Source organism: Cnephaeus nilssonii, assembly GCF_951640355.1.
Source record: "Cnephaeus nilssonii genome assembly, chromosome: 2".
NCBI lineage: Eukaryota > Metazoa > Chordata > Mammalia > Chiroptera > Vespertilionidae > Cnephaeus > Cnephaeus nilssonii.
This window is the reverse complement of record NC_137073.1, coordinates 108,472,134-108,496,257: the sequence shown is the minus strand read 5'-3', so window position 1 is coordinate 108,496,257 and position 24,124 is coordinate 108,472,134. Positions and strand designations below refer to the sequence as shown.

The 24,124-nt window shown below is 47.1% G+C and overlaps 1 protein-coding gene across 1 annotated transcript in view; it reads left to right on the top strand.

Moving 5' to 3' along the window:
- EGFLAM (EGF like, fibronectin type III and laminin G domains) overlaps positions 1-24,124 on the top strand; it is a 135,997-nt gene that overhangs the window by 35,148 nt on the left and 76,725 nt on the right. Inside the window, exons 2-5 of the mRNA XM_079793916.1 lie at positions 14,637-14,746; positions 15,661-15,741; positions 18,406-18,432; positions 22,827-22,944. Coding sequence (XP_079650042.1) covers positions 14,637-14,746; positions 15,661-15,741; positions 18,406-18,432; positions 22,827-22,944 — 336 coding nt within the window. The remainder of the gene's footprint in view (positions 1-14,636; positions 14,747-15,660; positions 15,742-18,405; positions 18,433-22,826; positions 22,945-24,124) is intronic.

Sequence of the window (24,124 nt, the reverse complement as noted above, 5' to 3'; positions counted from 1 at the left end):
ACCTGCTCTGCGCTTCTCCAGCTCTTACTCCTCCAAGTCCCTGAACAGGGTACTCTCGTCATTTCGCTAAGTCTGTTGGGCTCTGAGGTTGCTCTCTGCCGAGTAGCAGAGTGGCCAAGAGCTGTGGCCTCTGGGGCCAGACAGCGGAGCCCAACTCCTGCCGTCACTTACTAGCGGTACAGTTTGTGCCACGGTTTCCTCATCTGTGAAATGGGAATGGTAATAACACCTCCTGCATGTGAGTATTGTGAGGGTTAAATGAGTTACACGTATTATGTACTGAGTTAAATCGCTCAGACCCGAGTGAAACGTAAGGTCTCAAAACGTCTGTTATAATTATTCTTTATTTTCATGTGAGGATGTTGCACACCCCCATCTCCTTCTTCATACTTTTCCCCCTTCTCTAGGAATTTCTTTGTTTGAATGTTATAAATTAACCACTGAAAAGAGAAAAATAATTTTTTCCTAATGTCTTACATAAAATGTCAAATTTTCCCGAACGTGTTACATAAATTTAAGGCCATTATCATCTACCCTTCTGGCCTGAATTTGCAGACAGTGTTCAAACAAAGCACAAGGTTGAAAATGTCGTGACATTGACTTAAGATTTCAATCTCATAGGCATTTTATCTGACGTGCCCCATTTAAACCCAATTTGGCCAATAAACTCTTTCCTCCTCTCCAAGAACTGTTCACGGGTGAGAACTACTGCAGAATGGCCACCTCAGGTGTCGTTCTGTGCCAGAAAGCTGTGATGGGGAGGCTCCTTCCAGAGGTGGCCAGATGTGGGTCAGCTTACTTTCCCACTGCCCCCCCCGCCCCACCTGGCCCCTTGCCTTTCTCTCTCCTACTTGGAACCAGGGGTTTGTCACTAACGTCATGTTATATGCAGCATCCATCTGTGTTTTTTGTTTTGTTTTGCTTTTAATTTTTTTCTGTTTTAATGGAAGCAAGAATGGAAATAAAGATATCTACAAAACATTGCAATGCATTTACACTCCCCTCTCACTAAGCTCCTTATCAAATCATGAACTTGGAGCAAAGTTAGCAAGCCTAGAATTGCAGATGCTGAGGAAGGAAAGCCAAAAAGGAGGAGAAACAGAAGGAAGGGATGACGTGGACATTCAACGCATACTTTCTTAGCTAAGGAAAAGGGGGCCGCAGAGGGAAAAGGGGGAAAGTCTGGGAACTGTATGTACTAGTGAACCAGACAGTTTGCCCAGTGGTTAGGAAGGGGTGGGAGGGGCAGACTTGGCATGCCTGAGTTCACAGACAAGCTCCTTTGTTGCTAGTCCTGTAACTACAGTCACTTAACATTCTCAAAGCCTCAGTGTTCTCATCTGTCAAATGGTCTCCATGGGTTGTTGCAAGAGTTAAATGTCATAATCACTGTAGGGTTACAAGCACTGGCTTTGGAGCCTGTCTATCTTGGTTCACATCTTGGCTCCATCACAGACTCACCAGCTGTGTGGTTTTGGAAAAGTTGCTCTATCTCTCTGTGCCTCAGATTCTTATCTGTAAAGTAGGGATAATAATGACACCTAATGACAGGATGATATATGGGGTCAGTCAGAGCATACCTGGCAGCTAGATGTGTTAGATGTTATTCCGCCTTTAGTTGTAGGTGCTTCTGCCTTGGTTTTGTAAAGTACCCAACATGACACCTGACTCAGTCAATCCTCAGTTATTATTATCAACCAGAGGCCCAGTGCACGAAATTCGTGTGTGCGGGGGGAGTGTTTCTTAGCCCAGCCTGCACCCTCTCCAATCTGGGACCCCTCGAGGGATGTCCAACTGCCCTCTCACAATCTAGGGCTGCTGGCTCCCAACTGCTCACCTGCCTGCCTTCCTGATTGCCCCTAACCGCTTCTGCCTGCCAGCCTGATCACCCCCTAATTAGCTACTCCCCTGCCAGTCTGATTGATGCCTAACTGCTCCCCTGCCAGCCTGTTTGCCCCTAACTGCCCTCCCCTGCAGTCCTGGTCACCCCTAACTGCCCTCCCCTGCAGGCCTGGTCACCCCTAACTGCCCTCCCCTGCAGGCCTGGTCCCCCCCAACTGCTCTCCCCTCCAGGCCTGGGTCCCCTGCAACTGCCCTTCCCTACAGGCTTGATTGCCCCCAACTGCCCTCCCTTGCAGGCCTGGCCCCTCCCAACTGCCCTCCCCTGCTGGCCATCTTGTGGTGGCCATCTTGTGTCCACATGGGGGCAGGATCTTTGACCACATGGGGGCAGCCATCTTGTGTGTTGGAGTGATGGTCAATCTGCATATTACTCTTTTATTAGATAGGATAGAGGCCTGGTGCATGGGTGGGGGCCAGCTGGTTTGCCCTGAAGGCTGTCCCGGATCAGGGTGGGGGTTCCCTTGGGGCGTGGGGCGGCCTGGGCGAGGGGCCTGTGGTGGTTTGCAGGCCAGCCATGCCCCTCGACGACCCAAGAGGAGGCCCTGGTATCTGGCATTTATTTATCTTCTATAATTGAAACTTTGTAGCCTTGAGTGGAGGCCTAGGCCATCAAGGGCAGGTGGAAAGCTTGGCTTCCTCCATTGCCGGGGAAATCCAAGCCTCCCTCCTGCTCTCTCCCATCTTGGTTGGGTTTATTTGCATATTTGCTCCTGATTGGCTGGTGGGTGTGGCTTGTGTGTAGCAGAGGTACAGTCAATTTGCATATTACTCTTTTATTAGATAGGATCATTAAGATGCTCACTTATCTCTCATAAAAGTAATATGCTCTTTATAGAAAATTTAAACATCTGGGAAAGTAGAAAGAAAAATCAGTCATTTTGAGCCACCTTCAATAAACTTTTGCTGATTTTTTGGGGGGTTTTGCTCAGTATAACTTTGTATTGTATGTACATGCATTTTGTAGACTGCCTTGTTTCCATAACTTTCTAACAGAAGCCTCTCCCATGTTATTATAAGCTCTTGGTAAACATCATTTTAATAATTTCAATGATAGGCCATTGATTACATATACATTAATTTACTTAAACATTCTTGCCTGAATTCATGTTTGTTTGTTTTAAAATATTTTATTCATTTTTTTAGAGAGAGGAAGAGATGGAGAGAAAGAGAGAGAGAGAGAGGAGGAAATGCTGCATACAAAATGATGTATGCCCTCCTCCTCACCCCACACCAGGGATTGAACCACAACTTGGGCATGGGATGATGCTGCAACCAACTGAGCCACACCGGCAGGGCTCATGTTGTTTTTAATTTTTTGGTATATTGAGATGAACATGCTTGTGCATAAGACTTTTTCTCCCATATCTGAGATTATTTCCTTAGAATACATTGTGAGAAGTACAAGTATTAATAGTATATATTTAAGAGTCTTCATACGTTACCCAATTACTTTTCAAAAGAGTTATATCAAGTAAAACTACAATCAAAATATATAAAAACACATCCTTTGGTTTTGGTTTTGTTATTTTTAAAACCTTATTTTAATTTATAGATAAGCAATGACCCTGAGGGTTGCAGTAAGTTGTACTTTAATATTCATGTGTTTTGAGTATTTTTCTGTATGTGGATTTTTAAGCTATCTTTTCTAGTCTGTTCATGCCCTTTATCCATTTTTCTCTATAAACTGTAAAATGTTCCTGTTGAATTTTGTATGAGTTCTTTATACATTAAATGATACCATTTTTTTCCTGTCTGTAAATATTTGTCCCCGGGCTATATTTTATCTTCTGTTGTTGTTTTGACAGGAAGGAATGTTTTGTTTTTAATTTGTTGGGTAACCTGTTTATTTTGTGTATGATTTGTTCTATTAACAAAAACTTAAAAGTAAACATCCTGGGGTGATTGGAGTGAAAGGGGGAGAGTCTTCTTGTTTTATGGTTCATAAATATAAATTCCTCTAATTCTTTAATCCATCCGGAGTTAAGTTATGTTGGTGTGTGGTATGAATTAAGGCTTGAGATTGATTTTCTCTTCTAATTTGCTAACCAACTGTTCTGTCATCTGTGGAATAATTCTTCCATTCCCCATTGATCCCAGATACCTCTCTAATCATAAATTAAGTTTTTTTTTTAATCCATTCTAGGGCTATCTGTTCTTTCCTATTGATCTGCCTGTTCATTTCTATGCCAATACCATGGTGTTTTAATTATAGTTAAAGGATATTTTAAGTCCACTATTTCAAGAGAGAGGCCCAGCAGAGCCAGAAAAATTATGTGAATGTGAGGATATGGGCAATAGATACTTACAAATGCCTAATAGTCTTCTTTTCCTTGCCCATCCTTGGGACCTGAACATGTCACAGCATGACTGGTATTTGTGGAAAGGAGATACTCGGTGATGTAAAAGGCCTCCCAGGCGTTAGCTCCCCTGGACAGAGCTTAGGTGGGTACCGCTGTCCTTTGCCTCTGCCTCTGCTTTCTCTGTGTTCCACATGAATCCCTCCCCCCCGACCCCCCAACCAAGGAATAGCATCTTTTCTCACACCTTGACGGGTTGCTAATGTTCATCTATGATATTGGCATCTTGAGCTCAGGTGAGGCCATGTGACTAGCTCTGCTCAATGAAGGTGAGTGGTAGTGACATGTGTCCCTGCTGGGAAGAAGCTTGAAGAACCAGTACACGGTGCACCAGGCTCCATTAGCCTGAGCCCCACAGTGGGGAGAGCATGGAGGAGAATTGGAGCCTCAGCAATTTTGCAGAATGAATGACAAATTAATCGTTATTGTTGTAAGCCACTGTGTTTGGGGGTCATATATTACAGTGACATGACCTAGCCTGCCCTGACTGAGAGCAAGTGTCAGGATATGTCACTGTTGGTCTGACATGAGCACGGGCTGATGGACATGCACACCGGCCAGGACACCATGGGAGTGCACCCGGCATGATTGCTAGCCTGGTACTTCAGTCAAGTCTTATCACCCCATCTCTTTAAGGTGACTTTGCATACCTCAAATCTCATTTACTGGGCATTGATTTTCTAACTTAGATTTTATAGTCCTTAGTGATGCCAGCCCCTCTTCTCTGTTACCAAGGACATGCTTTGCTGTGCTGGGCAGTCGACAACTTCATATTTTATTGTTTCCACTATGTTTATCTTCTCTCCTCATTGAGATCATAAGTCCTGTAGTCATGGTCAATGTTGCTGTTATTTCTGTCGCTTCACAGACTATAACGCCGCCTTGGGCCTGCCTGCCTTCATCTGAGAATATGTGTTATGTACATTTTATATTTTTCAAGCCTGCGTGTGAAGTGTTCCCACTGTGCTTTGTTACTTAATCCTAAGACTTATTGCTCCTAACTGAACAGACCTGCACAGGTGACCAGGGACGAGAAGCATCAGAGCGGGAGAAGGATTATGGTGTCCTCCTCACCAAGAGGGGGGATGGGAAAGTCTAATGATCACAAGGCTTGGTTTCTGGAGTCCAGCCGCCCTGGATTTCTAGCTCCACTTATGAGGTATTGTGATAGGGACAACCTATTGGATCTCTCTCAGCCTCAGTTTACTCATCTGTAAAATGGAGTTCTTTGTAGAGATTGGATGAGAAGATATGTGTAAAGTGCTTAAGCACAGATTAAAGTAGTTATTTTTATTTGTCTTTATTACTAGGTTAGCCCAGATGTCTCTGGGGTCCCCTCGTTCCTAGCTGGTTGATTAAATTTGGCACGAAGTTCCCTGCCTTATTCTCCAAGGCTTTGGAGTTGTCCTCAGTTCATGGTCTGTCTCCATCACCTTGGAATAGCTCCTTACCCCCTCTCCTTCTCAGAGTTCTCACCCCTGAAACAGGACAATATCAGTACCTATCTTACAGAGTCGTTGTGAGGATTGGTGAATCAATACATCCAAAGCCTCTAGAACAATCCCTGACATATAATGAGCAGTCAGTAAGTTTCCACTGTTGTTATTCTCCATTTCCACATTTTGTAAGTTTGGCAATTTTGATTGAATATTAGTCATCCATTCTCTCCATCTTGCAGGCTCAGTTCCATTACATCCTGCTGGCTTCCAAAGCCCACGTTCCTATTACCTGCCCCTCACTAACCCCTGAGCCTCCTTGAGACCTAAGGTCCAATTCAGCGGCTCCTGCTATTTCTCTTCTGGGGAGTAGCCTTGCCAGGTCAGTTTGCCCCCAATCCTAAATCTGGGAAAATAAAATTTCCCCATTTTCTTATGTTACCATTTAAGATGCTACTAAGAAAGGGTGGAGGGCAAGGCAAGACTTGCTGTCTTGGTCCAAGGGCAGAATAAAGGGATATGCAGGTGATATGATTTTTGCCACAATTTACTGTCTCACGGAGCAAATTTTTTCCCATCCACTACAGTTCCAACAGTTCTTCCGTCATATGATCCTGGAAGTGATTGAAAATATCTATTTTGGGTGGAATTTCTACTGCTGGGATGAAATCCTGGCTATTCCATTTTCTGTCGTATTGAACATGTTAATAATTGTCTTCCCTCAGTCTCCTCATGTAAGTGGATATGATGTCACCTACCTTGCAGAACTGTTGAAAGAATTAAAAGGAGTAACTTACAGCCCTCGCCAGTTTGGCTCAGTGGGTAGAGTGTCAGCCTGCAGACCAAAGAGTCCCAGGTTTGATTCCAGTCAAGGGCATGTACCTTGGTTGCAGGCTCTTCCCCAGCCCGGGCCCTGGTTGGGGCACGTGCAGGAGGCATCCAATCGATGTGTTTCTCTCACATCGATGTTTCTCTCTGTCTTTCCCTCTCTCTTCCACTCTAAAAATCAATGGAAAAATATCCTCGGGTGAGGATTAAAAAAAAAAAAAAGTAACATACACAATGGTGGGCCAGTTATGTATAGCCAATTGTTACAGATATCAGGAATGCGGTCAAGGATCACCTTGTTAATCCATGAGTGAGTGAGAATACAACCGCCTGGGGTGGGAATTCCATCCTTTCGCCAAGCCACACCTGGCCTGGGGGTCTGCGGGTGGCAGGGAGAGGAATCTCTTTCCTGTTTGCCCAAACAGGTCCTATGGTCTTGGGGCTGATGTAATGGGCTCTGTCTGTAAAATGCTGAAGACCGCCAGGCTTTGAGATGATGGTCAATAAATTGCAGTCATTATCATCCTTAGTCCATCCATATGCCGAAACTATGAGCCTGCTGTTCTCAAAGTTACCAGCATTTTGAGAAATGGCGGTGGTTGGTTTAGTTTCCATTTTTAAATGACTGTTCATCTCTGTTCCCTGAAGGATAAGAAACCGTAAGCCTTTGGTGGTTTAAAACAAGTTTACGCAGCTTGTTGACCATGAAGCTTCATGTGCCACTAACTCAGTGCTTTGTCAGGAAGGAGCCACAGGTGAAGGTTTGGCAAAATTGGCAAAATGCTTCTTGCTGCCATCCTGCAAATTGCAGAGGCCAGATTCTGGCTCAGCACAAGGGAAGGGGGAAGCTGCTCCTAAGTCAGGTGTAGCCTAGGCACCCCGCCCAGATGTGCTACCCTATGGTGCGGGGGGGTGGGGGTGGGGGTGGGGGGGGTGGGGGGGGGAGGGTTGGCAGAAGGAAACAAGAGGAACCCAGCCCCGAGAGGACAAGAAAGAGCGAGAGCGGCCCTCGGCAGTGAGTTCCTGTGGCTGCTCAGCCGCTGCAAGCGGCAGTGAGGGATGCCATCAGCTCTCTGTGGTTGACTTTCAGGCTGGGGACAGGTGCGTTCCAGGCAGGAGGCAGCCTTGCCCTGTCGGAGGAGCCCTGCCTGAGAGAACAAGGCTCTCCTCCTGGATTATGATGAAAAAATTACATTTTTCTTCAGTGGTTTTATTGTGAGATTAATTTCAGATTTATAGAGGAGTTGTAGCAATCGCATAGAGTTTCCATAACTCAGCTTCCCCTCATGTTAGCATCCTACATCGCCAGGGTACACTCATCCAAACCATGGAATTAATATCGGTACATGCCATTAACTACAGCAGCGGTTGCCAACCGCGGACCACCGGTTGGTAACCACTGAACTAAAGGACAGTCCTCCCTCAGATTTTATCAGTCTGTCTACAGATGTGTCTTTTTCTATTTTAATATCTAAACCAGGGAAGCACATTGCATATTTTTGGTCCTATCTCCTTAGTCTCGGTCTGCGGCAGATTTTCTGTCTTTGTCTTTCATGTCCTCGGCACTTTTGAAGAGTATTGGTTAATTATTTTGTAGCGTGTCATTCAATTTGAGTTTGTCTAATATTTTCTAAAGATTAGACTGCGGCTGTGTATTTTTGGCAGGAACACCAGACAGATGAAGTGTCCTTCCCGTCTCATCATGAACAATATCAACATGGCTCCCCATTGGTGATGTCAACTTTGATCATTGGTTAAAGTGGTGGATAGCAGGTTTCTCCACGAACGCTACCATTTCTCCCTTTCATACTCAGTTTGTTAGAAGTGAATCACTAAATCCAGCCCACACTCAAGTGAGGGAAGTTAAGTGCTATCTCCTAGGACAGCGATTTTCAACCTTTTTCATTTCATGGCACACATATTTACTAAAATTCTGTGGCACAGCAAAAGATGGTATATTTCTTGCCACTCTGACAAAAGAAAAGGTATAATTTTGATTCATTCACACTGGACAGCTATTGTTGTGTTGTCCTTTTTTTATTTGACAATCTAAGGGAAAAGAGGTCAGTGCCCCTGACAAAATAGTCAGGTATTGCATGTTTTAAAAATTCTTGCGGCACACCGGTTGAAAATCGCTATCCTAGAGGAAGAAAATAAAATAAGTTGTGGACATGTGTTAAAATCACCACAATAATTAGTAAATATTTTTGATGAAATGCTTTGAGGCTATGCAAATATTCTCTGTATTAAAGCTTCCCCCACTGGGGTTTTTATTGACCCATGGATTTTGTCTGCAGCAATGATCACTGTGGTGTTCTCATAGTGATTCTCTCTTTCCACACAAGGACCCTCATTGTGGTCACGTTCTGTGGGCTATTGGACAGCATGGAGAGCTGCATTAGGACATAAGAGAGAGGGGGGGAATTAAAGATGTTCCCAGGTTTTGGACCACGGGGAATATGGGAGAGGAGGAGATATGGAGACTGAGGATGATGGTTTCCATCTGGGACGTTTGGAGTTTGGGGTGTGTGAGCCATCAAGGCTGAGAAGACCAGTTAGACATCCACGTGGAACTTACTTGCAAAGGTACATTTTGTTGGTGCCTGGGGATGCTGATGCCGTGGGACTGAATGAGATCACTTGGGAAAATGGGACTCACAGTGGGGCTCAGAGAGGGGTAGGTGGGGAGTTCAAAAGGACACCCACATACTGATTTGTGCAGAAACTCACAATTGATTCAATAAGCTAACAAACTATGAGATGCGATATTTTCTCTCCTTCTATCCTGATAAATGTATTTTCATCATTATCTGGAAGACCACGTTCAAATTTGGATTTCTCAGACTCCTTGAACTTCCACTTGAAAAGAGGCGACGTGAAGACAACTGGCCGCTGAGCCCTGGCCTGGTACATCCCTTGGTCTGCCCTTCACTGAGGGAGCTCCTGGGTTTGGATGTAGACACCTCAGCCTGCAAGCTCTGTCTATCACCCATCCTGGCAAACTGCAATCCACTGGCCACCCCTGCCCCTGAGGGTACACACTCTAGCAGCATGGTCACGCTCAGAAGGACAGACCCAAGGAAGTCCAGTAAATGGGCTCAGGACTCTCTGGGTAGGGAATCTGGAGTCTTGGGTATTCAGGGTAGTGGTCTACAAGTTGAGGGGGGTGGGTCCAGGATTCTCAGCAGGCATGTCCTCTTGGTCTGGGATGCCACACTCCGGCCACGGGGAGTGATTAGCCTGAAGTGGTGGGTTACATTCTACAGTTACACTCTGGAGTGTTGGTGGATCACTCCCTGGAATTATAGCCTGGAGTGTTGGATCACTCTGGAATTATACTCTGGAGTGTTGGTGGATTACTCTGGAGTGTTGGTGGATCACTCTGGAATTATACTCTGGAGCAGTGGTCGGCAAACTCATTAGTCGACAGAGCCAAATATCAACAGTACAATGATTGAAATTTCTTTTGAGAGCCAAAAACCTACTTCTGCGCATGGGCCACGAAGTTTCAATCACACTGTACGTGTGCGCCTGCACGTGGTATTTTGTGGAAGAGCCACACTCAAGGGGCCAAAGAGCCGCATGTGGCTCGCGAGCCATGGTTTGCTGACCACTGCTCTGGAGTGTTGGTGGATCACTCTGGAATTATACTCTGGAGTGTTGGTGGATCACTCTGGAATTATACTCTGGAGTGTTGGTGGACTACTCTGGAATTATACTCTGGAGTGTTGGTGGATTACTCTGGAATTATACTCTGGAGTGTTGGTGGATTACTCTGGAATTATACTGTGGAATGGTGGACCACTCTCTGGAATTACACTCTAGAATTACACACTGGAGTGGTGGATTTCAAAGGGAAACACAATTGTGATGTGAATGCTACCCCCTGACCCCCCAAAATGCAGCTGGCAGGGCTCTGGAAAACACTTCGTATTGCTCCTCAGTGTCTGAGAATTTCTGGAATCCCTGGGTAATTGGAGCAAACACTAGCCTGTGTCTTAAAGTCAATTTTTACTCCCGCCTTGAAGGCATCACCTTGGAATTGGCCCTAGTGGCAGATCTGTGGTTACATATTCATAGCGCTACTTTAGTAATAATGGTTGGAGCAAACTTCAAAAAGATGGAAATAAGGTGTGTGTTTTTCCTATTCAGAATTTCCCGACTATTTTTAGTTAGTCTGGGCACTTTCCAGTGCATCAGTGAATATAACTTGGTTCATTCCGTGAAAATCAAATAACTAAAAAGCTAGCAATGTATTTCTGTCACAGATGATATTTTTATTTGCATTTTGAAGTGTTTTTATGAATTGGATCATAAAACTAATTGAATCGGAGATGAATTTTGCTCAGGAAGTTGAAGTATTTTATGAAATACAATTACCATAAGAAACTGGCCTAATTATTCAGAGTTTTCTGGTATAAAAACCTAATACAGTTTTGAAAGCCCTCCAAAGGAGAGAGCCCAGGAATACAGCTCCCTCCTGGCAAAGAAACCCTCTGTCTTTCTTTATCTCTTAAGAAGTATAGCTTTAGCTTACGAGAACACAGCTCCAGGACATATTGTGTAAATGCATCATACTGGTTTTAAAGGCTAAAAACTAGCCTTCTAGTGTATAATATATTTCTCTGTCATTGCAACCATTGTTGGTTAAATATGATTGTTGTTCTGCATCTAACTGCTTAAACCTTGTTCCGTCCACATGTCAGTGGTCTACTACTTTGATTTTTTTAATATTGAGGAAGCACTGGTATCCCAGAAGATCTCAATGCTATAACCATTATCAAAGCTTTTTTGCTTCATTCAGACTTTTTGGAAAATGCAGCTGGGGCTTGGCTGGTCCAAAGACTAGACTTTTCTCCTGGAGGCTCAGAAATTGTAGAGATGTGTGAAGAGTTAGTTTCACTCTCATCTTTCACTCGGGTAGCTGGAAAAGATTTGGGGGAATATTTTGGCTCACCCCATTAGGACCACAAAGATGTCTCCTAAGCTGACATCAAGCCATGTTGGCAAGACATGGCTTGATGTCAGCTTAGGAGACATCTTTGTGAGTCTCTGGCCTTCTGGTCCTCTACCCTTCCCTGCCTGGACTCTATCTCGGGGGTTGGGAGGGTAAGGAGGGTGTTGGGCAGGAGGCACTTACTGTCTTACTCTTTTCTTTAGCCTACCCTGTTCTATAAATAGGCCAATAATTGTACCATCTGTGTATAAGCAGTGTGTTTGGTCTGCAAATATAGCTTCAGAGCGCCCCCAGCTGGAGACGTGCCCTACCCTCAAGGGCATTTCAAATCAATACACCAAGAGAAAAATGCAGTGCTCCCTAAGCAAATGTGCCTTCAGACTAGGCCTCTGTGCTTCCTTCCAAGCAGAGGGCCACTCATGCACCCCTCCTACTCACAAGTGTGAAAACCACCAGTCCTTGGGCCCCAACAACCTTATGGTTGCATTCAACCACTTTGCAGGAAAAAAGGTTTCATTTGGTTTACTAACACATGTTCCCCAGAGGGCGTGCAGGCTGTAGAGGCTGCGGGAAGGGAACTATCTCTTAGGATCCAGAAAGGTCAGAGAAACCAGCAGGGAAGTCTTGACCAATGGCCAACAGGTTCCACTGTGCACACAGCTCTGAACAGTGGTAGTGTTGCTCCAGGCACCGGGTTGAAGAGGATTCTGAGCGAATAGGAGAGGATGGGTACCCTGTGATGTTTGATGTTGAGGGTGAGAGGTTTCTGGAAGCCATGGTGGATGGTGATGTTGTTTATCGGGACACCGATTACCGGAGAGGCTCAGGTTGAAGAGAAAGATGATGAATTCAGTTTTGATGTGTTGACTTTGAGGGCCCAGGTGACATCTGGGTCCACTTGGCAGTTGGGTACATAGGCCTGCCCCTCTGAACGGGAAGGCTGGGCTGCAGAAATAGATTGGGGAGCCACCAGCATATATGTGGTAGCGACTGGCAGGGATGAGAGCACCCAAGTAGAGGGCGTAGTGGGAACTGAGAAGAGGAGGTTGGGCAGAACCACCCAGAACACCAACCTTAAGGAGTGGAAAGAGGAGGAACATCTCTATCTTGTTTCTCACTGTCTCAGCCTTTTGTCCCACAAGGGTTATCTATTCTCTACATCCTTGTCACAGTTATCTCCTGTCTTTTTTATAATAACCATTAGAGGCCCGATGCATGAAATTCGTGCAAGAATAGGCCTTCCTTCCCCCTGGCTGCCGTCACCGGCTTCCCTCTGGCACCTGGGACCCGCGCTTCCCTCCAGCCCCCGGCAGGCACCCGGGACCCAGGCTTCCCTCGCAGCCCTGGTTTCATCTGGAAGGATGTCCGGAAGGACGTCCAGTCTGATTAGCATATTACGCTTTTATTATTATAGATTCTAACAGGTGTGAGTCGTTGTGGTTTTTGACTTGCATTTCCCTGATGATTAGTGATATTTAGCACCTTTTCATGTGCCTGTTGGCTATTTGTATGTTTTCTTTAGAAAATTGTCTATTCGGATCCTTTGCCCATTTTTAAATTGGATTATTAGTACTTTGCTGTTGAGTTGTCTGAGTTCCTTTTACATTTTGGGTAATAATCCCTTATCAGATATATGGTTTGCAAATATTTCTCCAATTTTATTGCTTCTAAATTGATCTGAAAATCAAAATAATAATAATAAATACAGCATCTTATAAATATTAGTTATTTTTGGAAAAAATAGTCTTCCAGTTGGTATGTGGGACATAGGAGCAAGTCTATGTGAAGGCAGCATCTCAGAGCACTGGGCTTCCCCACCAGCTCGAGTTTATAATCTTCACGAAGACGTGAAGCCAGGATTCTGGTCATGTGCCCCTCACTCCTCCCCTGGATGTTGTGAGACCTGGCTGGGCCATTCACTTCAAGTCTCATTAGCCCCGTGGCAATGATCCTCTAGCTGCCACTATGAAGAATCCAAGGGGACAAAGTTGTGTGACATCACTTAGAATCAGAACTGTCCTAAGGAGCCAGGGTTTAAAACTGGAAATATATCCTATATAATAAAACGCTAATATACAAATCGACTGAACAGCGGAACAACCGGTCGCTGTGACGTGCACTGACCACGAGGGGGCAGACGCTCAATGCAGGAGCTGCCCCTGGTGGTCAGTGCACTCCCACAGGGGGAGCGCTGCTCAGCCAGAAGCCAGGCTCAAGGCTTGCAAGCACAGCAGCAGTGGTGGGAGCCTCTCCCACCTCCACAGCAGCGTTAAGAATGTCTGACTGATGGCTTAGGCCTTCTCCCCATGGGGAGCGGAGCGCGCCTAAGCCTTCAGTCGGATGTCCCCCGAGGACTCCCAGACTGCGAGAGGGTGCAGGCCGGGCGGAGGGATCCCTCTGAGTGCATGAATCTCGTAGTATTACATATTTAGTGTATATAATAAATCCAGCAATAAATAGAATAAAAATAACAATATACATACATAAATATTTTAATCAGCTTAACAATAACCCACAACCGTCGGACTAACTATACATAAATATTTTAAAAATTGCATGTGACTAAAAGGAGGTATATTCTACTAAATTATTAACAAGACTCATTTCTGAATGGTGAAATTATTATTCTGTATTTTCTAAATTTTGGCAATCTGCATATATTGTTTTTATGGACATTCCATGTATTATGTGTAAGTATAAAATTATTTAAGGTAAATGTATAGTAAAACACTTGATATTTTCTAACCCCCATTTTACACTTAACCATATTTTGAAACATTCTGCAATGGGAATATACTGGCTATATAAAGACATGTCTATATACCTCATATATAAGACGTCTGTATGCTACTGAGTTAAAAAAAATTCATTATCTTGCTTAAATACATTCCAAGCTCCTAGAGTCAAGTGAGAACATTTGAATGTCCCGCTGCTCGTCCCTAAGGTATTAGCAGTTACAGAAGCGACTGAGGGCAAGAGCTGGGCTGATCTCCCTTTCAGTGCCAGGTTGGGAGGGGACAGCAGTGACGTCATACCAGAGACACGGCTGCACTGCCGGCTCTCCACCTATAGGTGCCCTCTCTTCCATCCTGTGCAAGTCCCCAAGGTGCACGGACCTCTAACACAGTCTCTTTTGTTTTGGCAAAAACAAAACAGGCAAGGTGGGGCCTCCTCTGCACGTGGTGCTGGACGCATTGAACTGCACGGCTGTCAGCATCCAGTGGAAGATGCCAGGGCACCCCAGGCACCCCGTCGCTGGGTACACCGTGAGTACCTGGGCACGGGGCTCTGCAGTGGGTGCGTTGGGATAACCGGGTGCTCCTTCTCATCTTTGCTGGTATGACCTCCTCTCATCAGCCCCGCGTCTCGATCACTGCCCCCTTTTCCCTCCTGAAGCCAGAGGAAATGTTTCCTGTTCAAGGTCATTTGTAAGTGCCCTGAAGGTCAGTTAGGATCTACCCTGTCCTTCCTCTGCTCAGGGATCGGAAAAATTAAAATACGTAAAAGACATGGTTCCTGTACCCAGTTGCCTGCAGTCAAGTAGCAGGAACATGGGGAATGCTAGGGAGTCACTGTGGCATGTTGTCCATTCGTACAAAATATCGTAACATCCGAGCCAGGGGGAAGGGCTGGCCGGCCAAGTAGGGGAGGGAAGAGAGAATGCGTTCCTGCCTTCCACAGGTTGCAAATCGGACTGGCTGGAGCCCCCAAGATGTTTTCTTTGAAGTCAAAAGATTTCAGAGAAATATTTGGAGTTCTCAGCTCTCTGGGGGCAATCGGGAGAGCTGGCTGCACTGGGCCCACATTCCCATTTCAACAAGGGAGGGTAGCCATTCATCAACGCCCCTGTGCTATTGTCTTCTTAGAGTAGAGAAAGGTGTTTCCCGACTCGGGTTGTATCCAGGGTGGGAAAATGCAAGGTTACCTGAGAGCGTGGTGGTGAGGAACAGGCGCTGGGTCCAGCCAGTCCACCCCACCTCACTGACGAGAGCCTGCCTCTGGCCTCTGCAGGCTTCCGAGGTGACCCTGGCCCCGTGTGTGATATCAGTTGCCCTGCAGTGTGTGTGAGGTGAGGCAGGGCACCCCAGAGCCCACTGCAATGTGAGCGCCCCTAGAACCCAGACCCAGATCCGGCGGGGAAGCCCTGCGCTGCCCTCACCCGCTGTCTGCACCTCCCCAGGTCTCTTACTTTGCCGTCGGCGCCGATGAACCCCTGCGGGAGCGGAACCGCAGCGTGCAGCTGGGCCAGGACTCCGCCACCGTGAGTACTCCATCCGGCGGCCCTCCTGGCACACCCGGGCTTGGCACTTCCCAGATACTCAGGAGGGTTTCTGATTGGGGGGCGGGGTGCTGTATGTGTAGTGACAGTAACAATGTCGTGTGGTCCTCGCGAATGTGTGGGTACCTTTCGTGTTCACGTGTGTCTGCATCTCCAAAGGCAGCCACACGAAGAAAGAGTTTGGACGTCAGCACTCGCATCCTGGACCCATCCTACCCCGTTTATCACACGAGAAAACATCTGCCTTATAGCTGTCTTCCCTTCTTTTCTTCCAAAAGTTCAACTCTGGTTTTTGTGAAATCTCAATAAAGCTTTATCAGTAACTATGACACAGCTGTGTCTTCCCCACTGCCTGGCGACACAGTGCGGAAGACAATGATGTCATTTGCAGGGTACACTCCAAGGGTCCATCCTGCCTGTTCTTCTCCAGCCTGTCCTTCCACTAACCAGCTGTTGGCTCTCCATCTATTTCTTTTCTGTTTCCTGTCTCGGTCTGTCTGCGTGAATGTCTCTGCCTTAAGCCTGTTCTGTTAGCTTCTCCCTCACTGTCCTCCTGCCCCATTCTGCAATTGTCCTTCAGGCTAGAGCCTTCCCCGTCCCTGCAAGGAGCTCGCAGGAGTGCCCAGAATACTGTGTCCCTGTGGGTCACTCCACGGGGTCCCTGCCTGCGGCGCGCACGGAAACCTGTTTGTCCTGGGTGCTAAGTAGCTATCCCTTACTGCGCCTCTGTTACCTGCCGGGCTCCATCCCTCCTGCTCTCCATCTGTGCTTCCATTTCATCTTGGCCACTATCCTATGACCTCATTTTACTGATGGATGCTGAGACTCGGAGAGGAATGACTTTCCCCAAGTCAGACCCGACGAGCAACAGAGCCGACTGTAGACCCCGCACCCCGGGGCCCTGCTCTGGCTACTGTCACCAAAGCCCTCGTGACTCCGAAGGAAGTCCTGCACAGTTTCAGCTCGCGTGCCCTTTGCATGGTGTGCGTTTAATCTCAGACTTTTGCTCAGACTGTTCCTCATTCGCCTCAGCAGCCCTCAGCCCCACTCTCTGTGGTTCCCTCCACCCTAACAGGGGAGGAGGGGTTGGCCTCACCTAGGAAACTATTACCTGAGGTTCAGTCTCTCCTCGGCAGCACTGGAACTTCCAACAAGCCTGTGACCCATCCAGGTCAGCAGTGTGCTGGGCAGTGTCCCCGCCCCAGCATCCTGTCCTGCAGTGGGCGGGGCTAGCACTGCCTAGGCAGGGAGGGTGACAGGTGTTTCAGAGTCTGGATAATGCCTCTGAAATCAAGATCCTGCCCCATCTGTGAACCTGGGCTGGACACTCGAACCCCTCGACTGTTCACTTCACATTACACGGTGTGTCTGGGATGGCCACCGCGGTGGACACATAAAACAGAGGCCAGGAGGGACAGCACCCCGGGGTACAGGCCTCCTTCCTATCCTTATAGGTTGGGTGACTTTGGCCAAAGTCACTTATCCTGTCTAAACCTCACCTTTCTCCTGTAAAAAGGATATAATAATTTCACTGTTATGAGTGCCAAGTAAAATTGTGTCTCTATAAGTCTTTGGTCACACGTAAAAGCAGCCATGTCAGCTATCATGCCTGGTGGCCATTGCCTTTATGGTAAATACATCCTCTCGGTTAGAGCGTGTTATTGGGATATAGCATTTGATGACCTTGCGGATTTCAGTCACTTTCAGAGTTGCGGCTGGATGCCCAGCTGAGATAACAGAGCCCTGTTCTGGGGCAGCTTTCAACTTATTGGGGAACCCCCAATCAGTTGACTAAACAATAGAGAGCAGCAGGAGGCCACATGCCACTAACATGCCACTTAGCAGACAGACTGAGGTTCTGAAGAGGGAGGGATCCCTGTAGGAACAAGAGGTCAAATTGGGGGCTGAGAACTGAGGCCTGCCCGCCACTTTCCGGAAAGGCAGGAGGGAGGGGCATTCAGATGGACAGGATGGTTTGAGCCAGGGGATCGCGCACGCGTGGAAATACGGGCTAGACGTGAGGGCAGTGAGGCAGGAGGGCAGAGTGGGCTCTGGATCCAGAGGACTCACGTTCAGACCCTGTATTACACCCAACCAGTGGGTCCCCTGACCCTTCTCAGTTCCCGCACTGTCACACAGGGTTTCCCATGGCATCCATCCACAGATAGTGTGTCTCTGACGGCAGGCTGCGTGCCAGGGTGCAGCGGGGGCTCTGCAGCCAACCCCCAGGGGGCTGTGGCTTATCTGAACTTTTCAAAGGAAACAGCTCCATCCGTGTGAGCTAGTACTGCCAAGTCGTTTGGGCATAACATGACTGACCCCTGAAGAAATGGACCTGCTAGGCACTGCTTTGGACTAGAGCTGCTGTCCAAGTATTTCTGAGATGCTCAAGGTGACGTGAACACAGGGGGTTTGGGAACCTCTGCCCTGTATCGTATCATAGGGGTGCCATGAGCATTGGACAAGGTCTTGATCAGAGAGTCCTCAGCAGCATACCTGCCCGAGTAGGCACTGAGTGAGGGTCCGCAGAATCGGTGTGGGCAGCTGCCTGAGGCTGGAGTGGTGGGGGACCACGGCTCTGCGGGTTCATTTCACCCCGCAGGCCTTCCTTCCTTCTCATGTGCTTTTGTTTCCTCTCCTTCGCAGGGGCAGCCTGAACCTCCGGCGGTTTTTGTAAGTATGCCTGAGAAAAGTTAAACCCTTGCCCCAACCCGGGATCCAGGGGACCCTTTGGATCAGAATGTTGATTTTCCCGCATCTGCCTCTCACTGACCGAGGCCCAGACAAGATGCTTAGTTCCCGCAGGAGCAGGACCGCCCAGCATCCCAGGCAGATTCCATCCTCCTGTGTGCTGCTTCCTCTCACCTGGCACAGGAGGTTGAGGGGAGCATCGTTAAAGGTTGCAGTCATTTAAGCTCCGTTCCAAAACTCGGTGAAGAAGATTAAAAAGGAAAGGAAATTTTTAAACTAGTGAGAGAGCCTTTGTGCGCGTGGTTTCCCCCCACCCCTTTCTCTCCTCCCTTTCTTACTTCCTCTAACCCCGTGGTCGGCAAACTGCGGCTCGCGAGCCACATGCGGCTCTTTGGCCCCTTGAGTGTGGCTCTTCCACGAAACACCATGGCTTGGGCGAGTCTATTTTGAAGAAGTGGCGTTAGAAGAAGTTTAAGTTTAAAAAATTTGTCTCTCAAAAGAAATTTCAATCGTTGTACTGTTGATATTTGGCTCTGTGGACTAATGAGTTTGCCGACCACTGCTCTAACCATTTGAGACCTCAGTGAGACAGGACCTGTCACCTAAAACTGGGTGATTGCTTTTGTTTGGATTGAATGACAAACAAAAGACTGGGTTGGCAAGGGGTGAAATGACCAAAATTACCTGGCTGATGATGTGGGATTCCCATGCTTTCTTTGATAATCTGCCGATGTAGAGACTTCTGATTTGGTTAGCATTTGACACTTACCTTTTTTGTAGGAGAGCAACCTACAGTTTCATCCTGCAAAAATAAAGAATAAAGCAAATCAGGGCAATCTGGCCATTTCTTAGAGTTAGAAATAGAAAAGGACGTTTAAACTGGCAGGATCCACACTTTTTATCATGCATACCATCAGTAAACAAATATTTGAGCATGTACCGATATATGTATATTTATGTACTTATTATTTATACATGTGCCACTCTACTGATATATTATGCACATTATAACATCGCACAGAATTTTAAAGGAGGACAGCAATTCTATTTGGGTCCTACCCAAGGTTACAGAGAGAAAACTTAACCAGGAGACTTGCATCTAGTCCCAGCTCTGTCACTGCAGCAAGGGTGACTTTGGGCAAGGTCATTGGATCCCTCTGAATGTCCCTTTGACTATAAAATGGAGGGATTGGTGGGTAATGGTCCCCAAGTCAGGCTTCCTTTGTCCCCTGTGGGGCATATGGGGATCTGTGTGAGCATTTTAGTGGACAAGCTTCAGGGATGCTGGCTCTCTTGTAACACATAGGACAGACCCATATGAGAAAGACTGGTCCTGACCCAAAGCCAATGCTGCCCTTCCTGCCAGACCCTGGACGACACTCTTAACTTTCTGTGACCACCAGGGAATGGGACCTCCCCCACCCCTGCCCCTCCCTCCACCCTGGCCCACACAGCCCTGGTCTGGACAATTGGAAGAAGGATGTCAGGAAGAGAGTACTCTTCTGTTTTTCTGGTGCCTTCCATCTCATGATGCTAGATATTCCCAACTTGCACCAGGGCAACTGAGACCCAGCCCTGACTTCAAAGCTACCAATGAAGGTTATTGAAGGGGAACCCTAGCGTTTCGGTGTTGGAACTTGGGCCCAGAGAAGTTAAGTGGCACAGCTACTTGGCTCAGAACCTGGGTCCCCTGGCTTCTTGTCCGGGGCTCTCACTTCGTGCCTCCTCTCAGCCATGTGAACTGGCTGCCCTCATAGTCCAGTAACTCCATGTCCGGGCTAGTGAACAAAACAACATCGAGCATCATTTCTGGAAACAAATGGCCTGGGTTTCCAGCAGTCGGAGAAAGTGAGAGGGGGAAAGTGAGGTCTGAAATCAGTGTCCAACATGTGAGTTCTGATTTTCAGTGATAACTCTGAAATTTCTAGTACATAAACTTACACATATATAGATAAAATAATAATCATCTGGTCTTCAGTGTTTATGATAAGTATGTTTTGTAGGTTTAAATATTATCTAATATTTTTCATCCACATATTATAGAATTAGAGCTTGGGCCTTAGAGTTAAACAAAGCAGGCTTCAAATGCCCACCTCGCCATTCATGTCCTTGAGCAAATCGCTAACTTTTCAGGGGTTCCCTTTTATCTTCCACAAATGAAAATCAGAGTGATACCTACCTCACAGGCTGGGAGAAGAATTAAACCAGGCTGTCCGTGTTTCTGGGACAGAGGAACAACACTCGATGGGAGCTGCACTTGTGTTGGCTCATAGCTAATGTCTGTAGTAACCTGTGAAACCACATTACGCCCCCACACTTCATGCCACACAATAAATTCACAGGAAAAGGGATCCTATAGCAAAAGCCCGTGAGAGCATCAAGTGGGCTTGGAAATGCATCTCTGCTTCCATGGGAAAAGCGTGTGTGGCACTTGGGAGAGAATGAGAACTGAGTCTGCTGTCCACCTACGTCCAGTCTCAGAACCCAGCTTGACCTGAAACCAGGGGGCAGATGGTGGAATTGGGTGCCCAGATGCAGGGAACTCGAGCAGGAGGGGCTGTGAAAGCAGGTCCAAATGTTCAGCAAAGACCCCTTGTGCAGCTGCATGTAGGGTAGATGGGGCTGGGGGGGGGGCGGGGAGTGGAGGTAGACACTCTCCAGGTGGCTGTAGAAATGGTCCAGGTCAGGATTCAGGGAAAGTGGAAGAAGGGAGCATCTGAGAGGCATGTGCAGGTGGCCCGAGGGGGGTGGGTAGGAGGGAGTCAGCCTGTGTCTGGAGTTCCTCACTAGCTCCAGGGCCTGGAGCACGGGTATTGACGCTGGGAATCCAGGTGGAGAGGGCAGTCTCCCTTTGAGCTCATCAGATTACCTTGGACATCTTGGTTTCATTTGTTTTTCTCATTCACTAGTTTGTGCATTTGTTCATCAAAAAGCATTTCGTGGGCATTTGCTACGTGTCTGATAACACTATGCTGAGCTCTGGGATGCCAGAGGAATAAGAACTTGCTCCCTGCCCTCAGGTGGGTGCAGAGAAGGTGACAAACAGACAGTTACAATGTAAGGTGAGTGGTGTTAAGACTGAGGTACACCAAGGACGCCAGGAAGCACAGAGGCACAGAGGAAGGGTTGCCTAACCGGACTGGAGGCTGGGGGTCAGAGAAATGAGGTAATGTCTGGGCTGAACTGAGTCATGAGGGCTGAGCGGGGCTGAGCCAGGCAAGACTGGGGAGAAGGGCATTTCATGGAGAGGGAGCAGCAGGTTCAAAGGCCCAGAGGCAGGCGATTGACTGGCATAAATCTGAGCCCTGCCAAGTCCTTAAGTCTGACGGGAAGGTGGAATGCAGGGAAGGGAGGTGGCATGAGATGATGCTGGAGGGATGAACAGGGGACACACATATGCTCTCCTAAGGGGTTTTAAGGTGGGAACAGACATGGTCAGATTAGGGGTTCAGGAGGATAACTCTTAACTGTGGAGTCTGCATTGGAGGTGTAGGCAGTACTGGTGGCCTGGTAATTGTCAAAATTGTGAGGACTTGGACTGAAATGCCTGTGAGGACAAAATGACATTACTAGAGTCAAGTGATCTGAAAGAGTAATGGTACCTGCATAGGTAACCTAGTGAGTGGCGGTGAGGGAGGATGGGCGAACAGGGAGGAAAGTGTCAAGAATTTCTGGTTTGGACAATGAGAGCACAAGAGGTACAATAAGGTGGGTGTTTTTTGTTTTGGGTGGGAGGAGGAGAAAGGATTAGTTGAGCGTTGGTTATGTTGAATTTGAGTTGCTTGGTCGTTGTTGGGTGGAGATGTTCAGGAGGCAGTCACAGGCCCACGGCTGGACTCCAGAGGCAGGTCTGAGCTGGAGATGCAGATTGGGGAAGGCAGGTGCTGGAAGCTAAGGGAGCAGGAGATGAACTTACCCAAGCAAGACGACAGCAGTCCTCCCTTATCCCAGGTTTTGCTTTCTGCAGTTTCATTACCTACGGTCAATTGAGGTCTGAAAATATTAAATGGAAAATTCCAGAAATAAATAATACCTGTTTTAAGTTGCATGCATTCTGAGTAGCGTGATGAAATCTCTTGCCATCAGGCTCTGTCTAGCCCAGGTCATGAATCATCCCTTTGTCCAGAGTCTCCACACTATACATGTTCCCCACCCTTTACTCACTTATTGTATAGATTCCAATAAAGGGTGATACTCTAGTCTTGGGAAATACATCATGGTGTTTTCCTCTTTACAAATTTGAAAACTTGGCCAATCTCAAAGAAAGCAAAACAACCTCTGTCCCAAGCAAAATTTCACAGGGGTCTCAAGATGCAGCCTTCATGGAAGTTGTCTGGTTTGCCCCATTGACACCTTTCCTGTTTGGTCATTGACAGGAGGAAGTGATCGGAGATTTGAAACCAGGCACTGAATATCAAGTGAGCGTAGCAGCCTCCAGCCTGACAGGCAAAGGGTGGTTTAGCTCTCCTCAGCATGTTACCACCTTGCCCCAAGGTAAAATGGATTCAATTCATTAATAATAGGAAACTGACGGGTGCTCTTCATTCATTCCTTCATTCAGTATATATATCAACAAGGACCTACTATGTACCAGGCACTGTACTAGACTCTGGGAATTCAGTGGTGAACAGAACAGCTCCTGCCTACTTGGAACATAGAGGGGTGGGTCAAGACTCCATCTAATTAATGTGTAGTCACAGATAGTGATAAATGCTACCTGCAGTGCTGTAAGAACGTACAAAGGGAGACCGGATGGAGGGGGGAGGTAGGAATTCCCTGAGATGACTTCTAAGTGGAGATCTGACAGTGAGTGGGAATTAAGAAGGTGAGGAAGAGACGTGGGAAGAGAGATTTATAGGCAAAGGGGACCCAACAAAGGCTCACAGAGTAGGCACTGGGGGCAAAGATGCTTTGATCACACGGCATTGCTCACAAGGAGCTTCTGTCGAGGGAGAAGCAAGCAGTAAGCGAGCAGCCAGTGTATCCGAGGTCTGTGCAGTGGCCTAGGAGCACTCGGGAGAGAGCACGTCCTCCACCTCCAGGCTCAGGGAGGGTTTTAGGAAGAATCATGTATTTGCCCCAAATTTTAAAAACTGCCTATTTTGCTGGGAAGAGAAAGCAGGAGAAATGTTTCTGGCAGAAGCAGGAGTATAAAGAAAGGCTGAGTGATATGAAAGTCTGGGTATGAAAATAGTAGCAGCAGTTAGCTTTAGGCAAGAGGATCATGGGTGATGCCTATTTCTTTACACATGAGGGCATTTCCCAAATGTCCTCCCACTGGTATATATTCCAATTATCATCGGGACACACACACACACACACACACACACACACACACACACACAAAGTAAGTGGCTGAGCATTTATTTTCCTTGTAGGTAAATATCAATTCCAACATGCAAACAGATGTATGATTTGAGGTTTTAAAGGATACACTCCATTGTGTATCCCAAAGTCAATGGTCTGGATGATAGTTTAGTTAGATTTCCAGCCAGGGGGGCTGGGGAAAGACGGGGAGACAAGTTCTTACTGACTCCAGCCTTACATGGTGAACCCACTTGTGTTTATTTTTGTGTTTGTGTGGTGTGGATTTTCAGGCTGCTCTGAATAGAGAGGTTTAGGCAGTAGGAAGCAGACCTGTTGTTTTTACATATATTGAGCCTCTCCTGCAGCA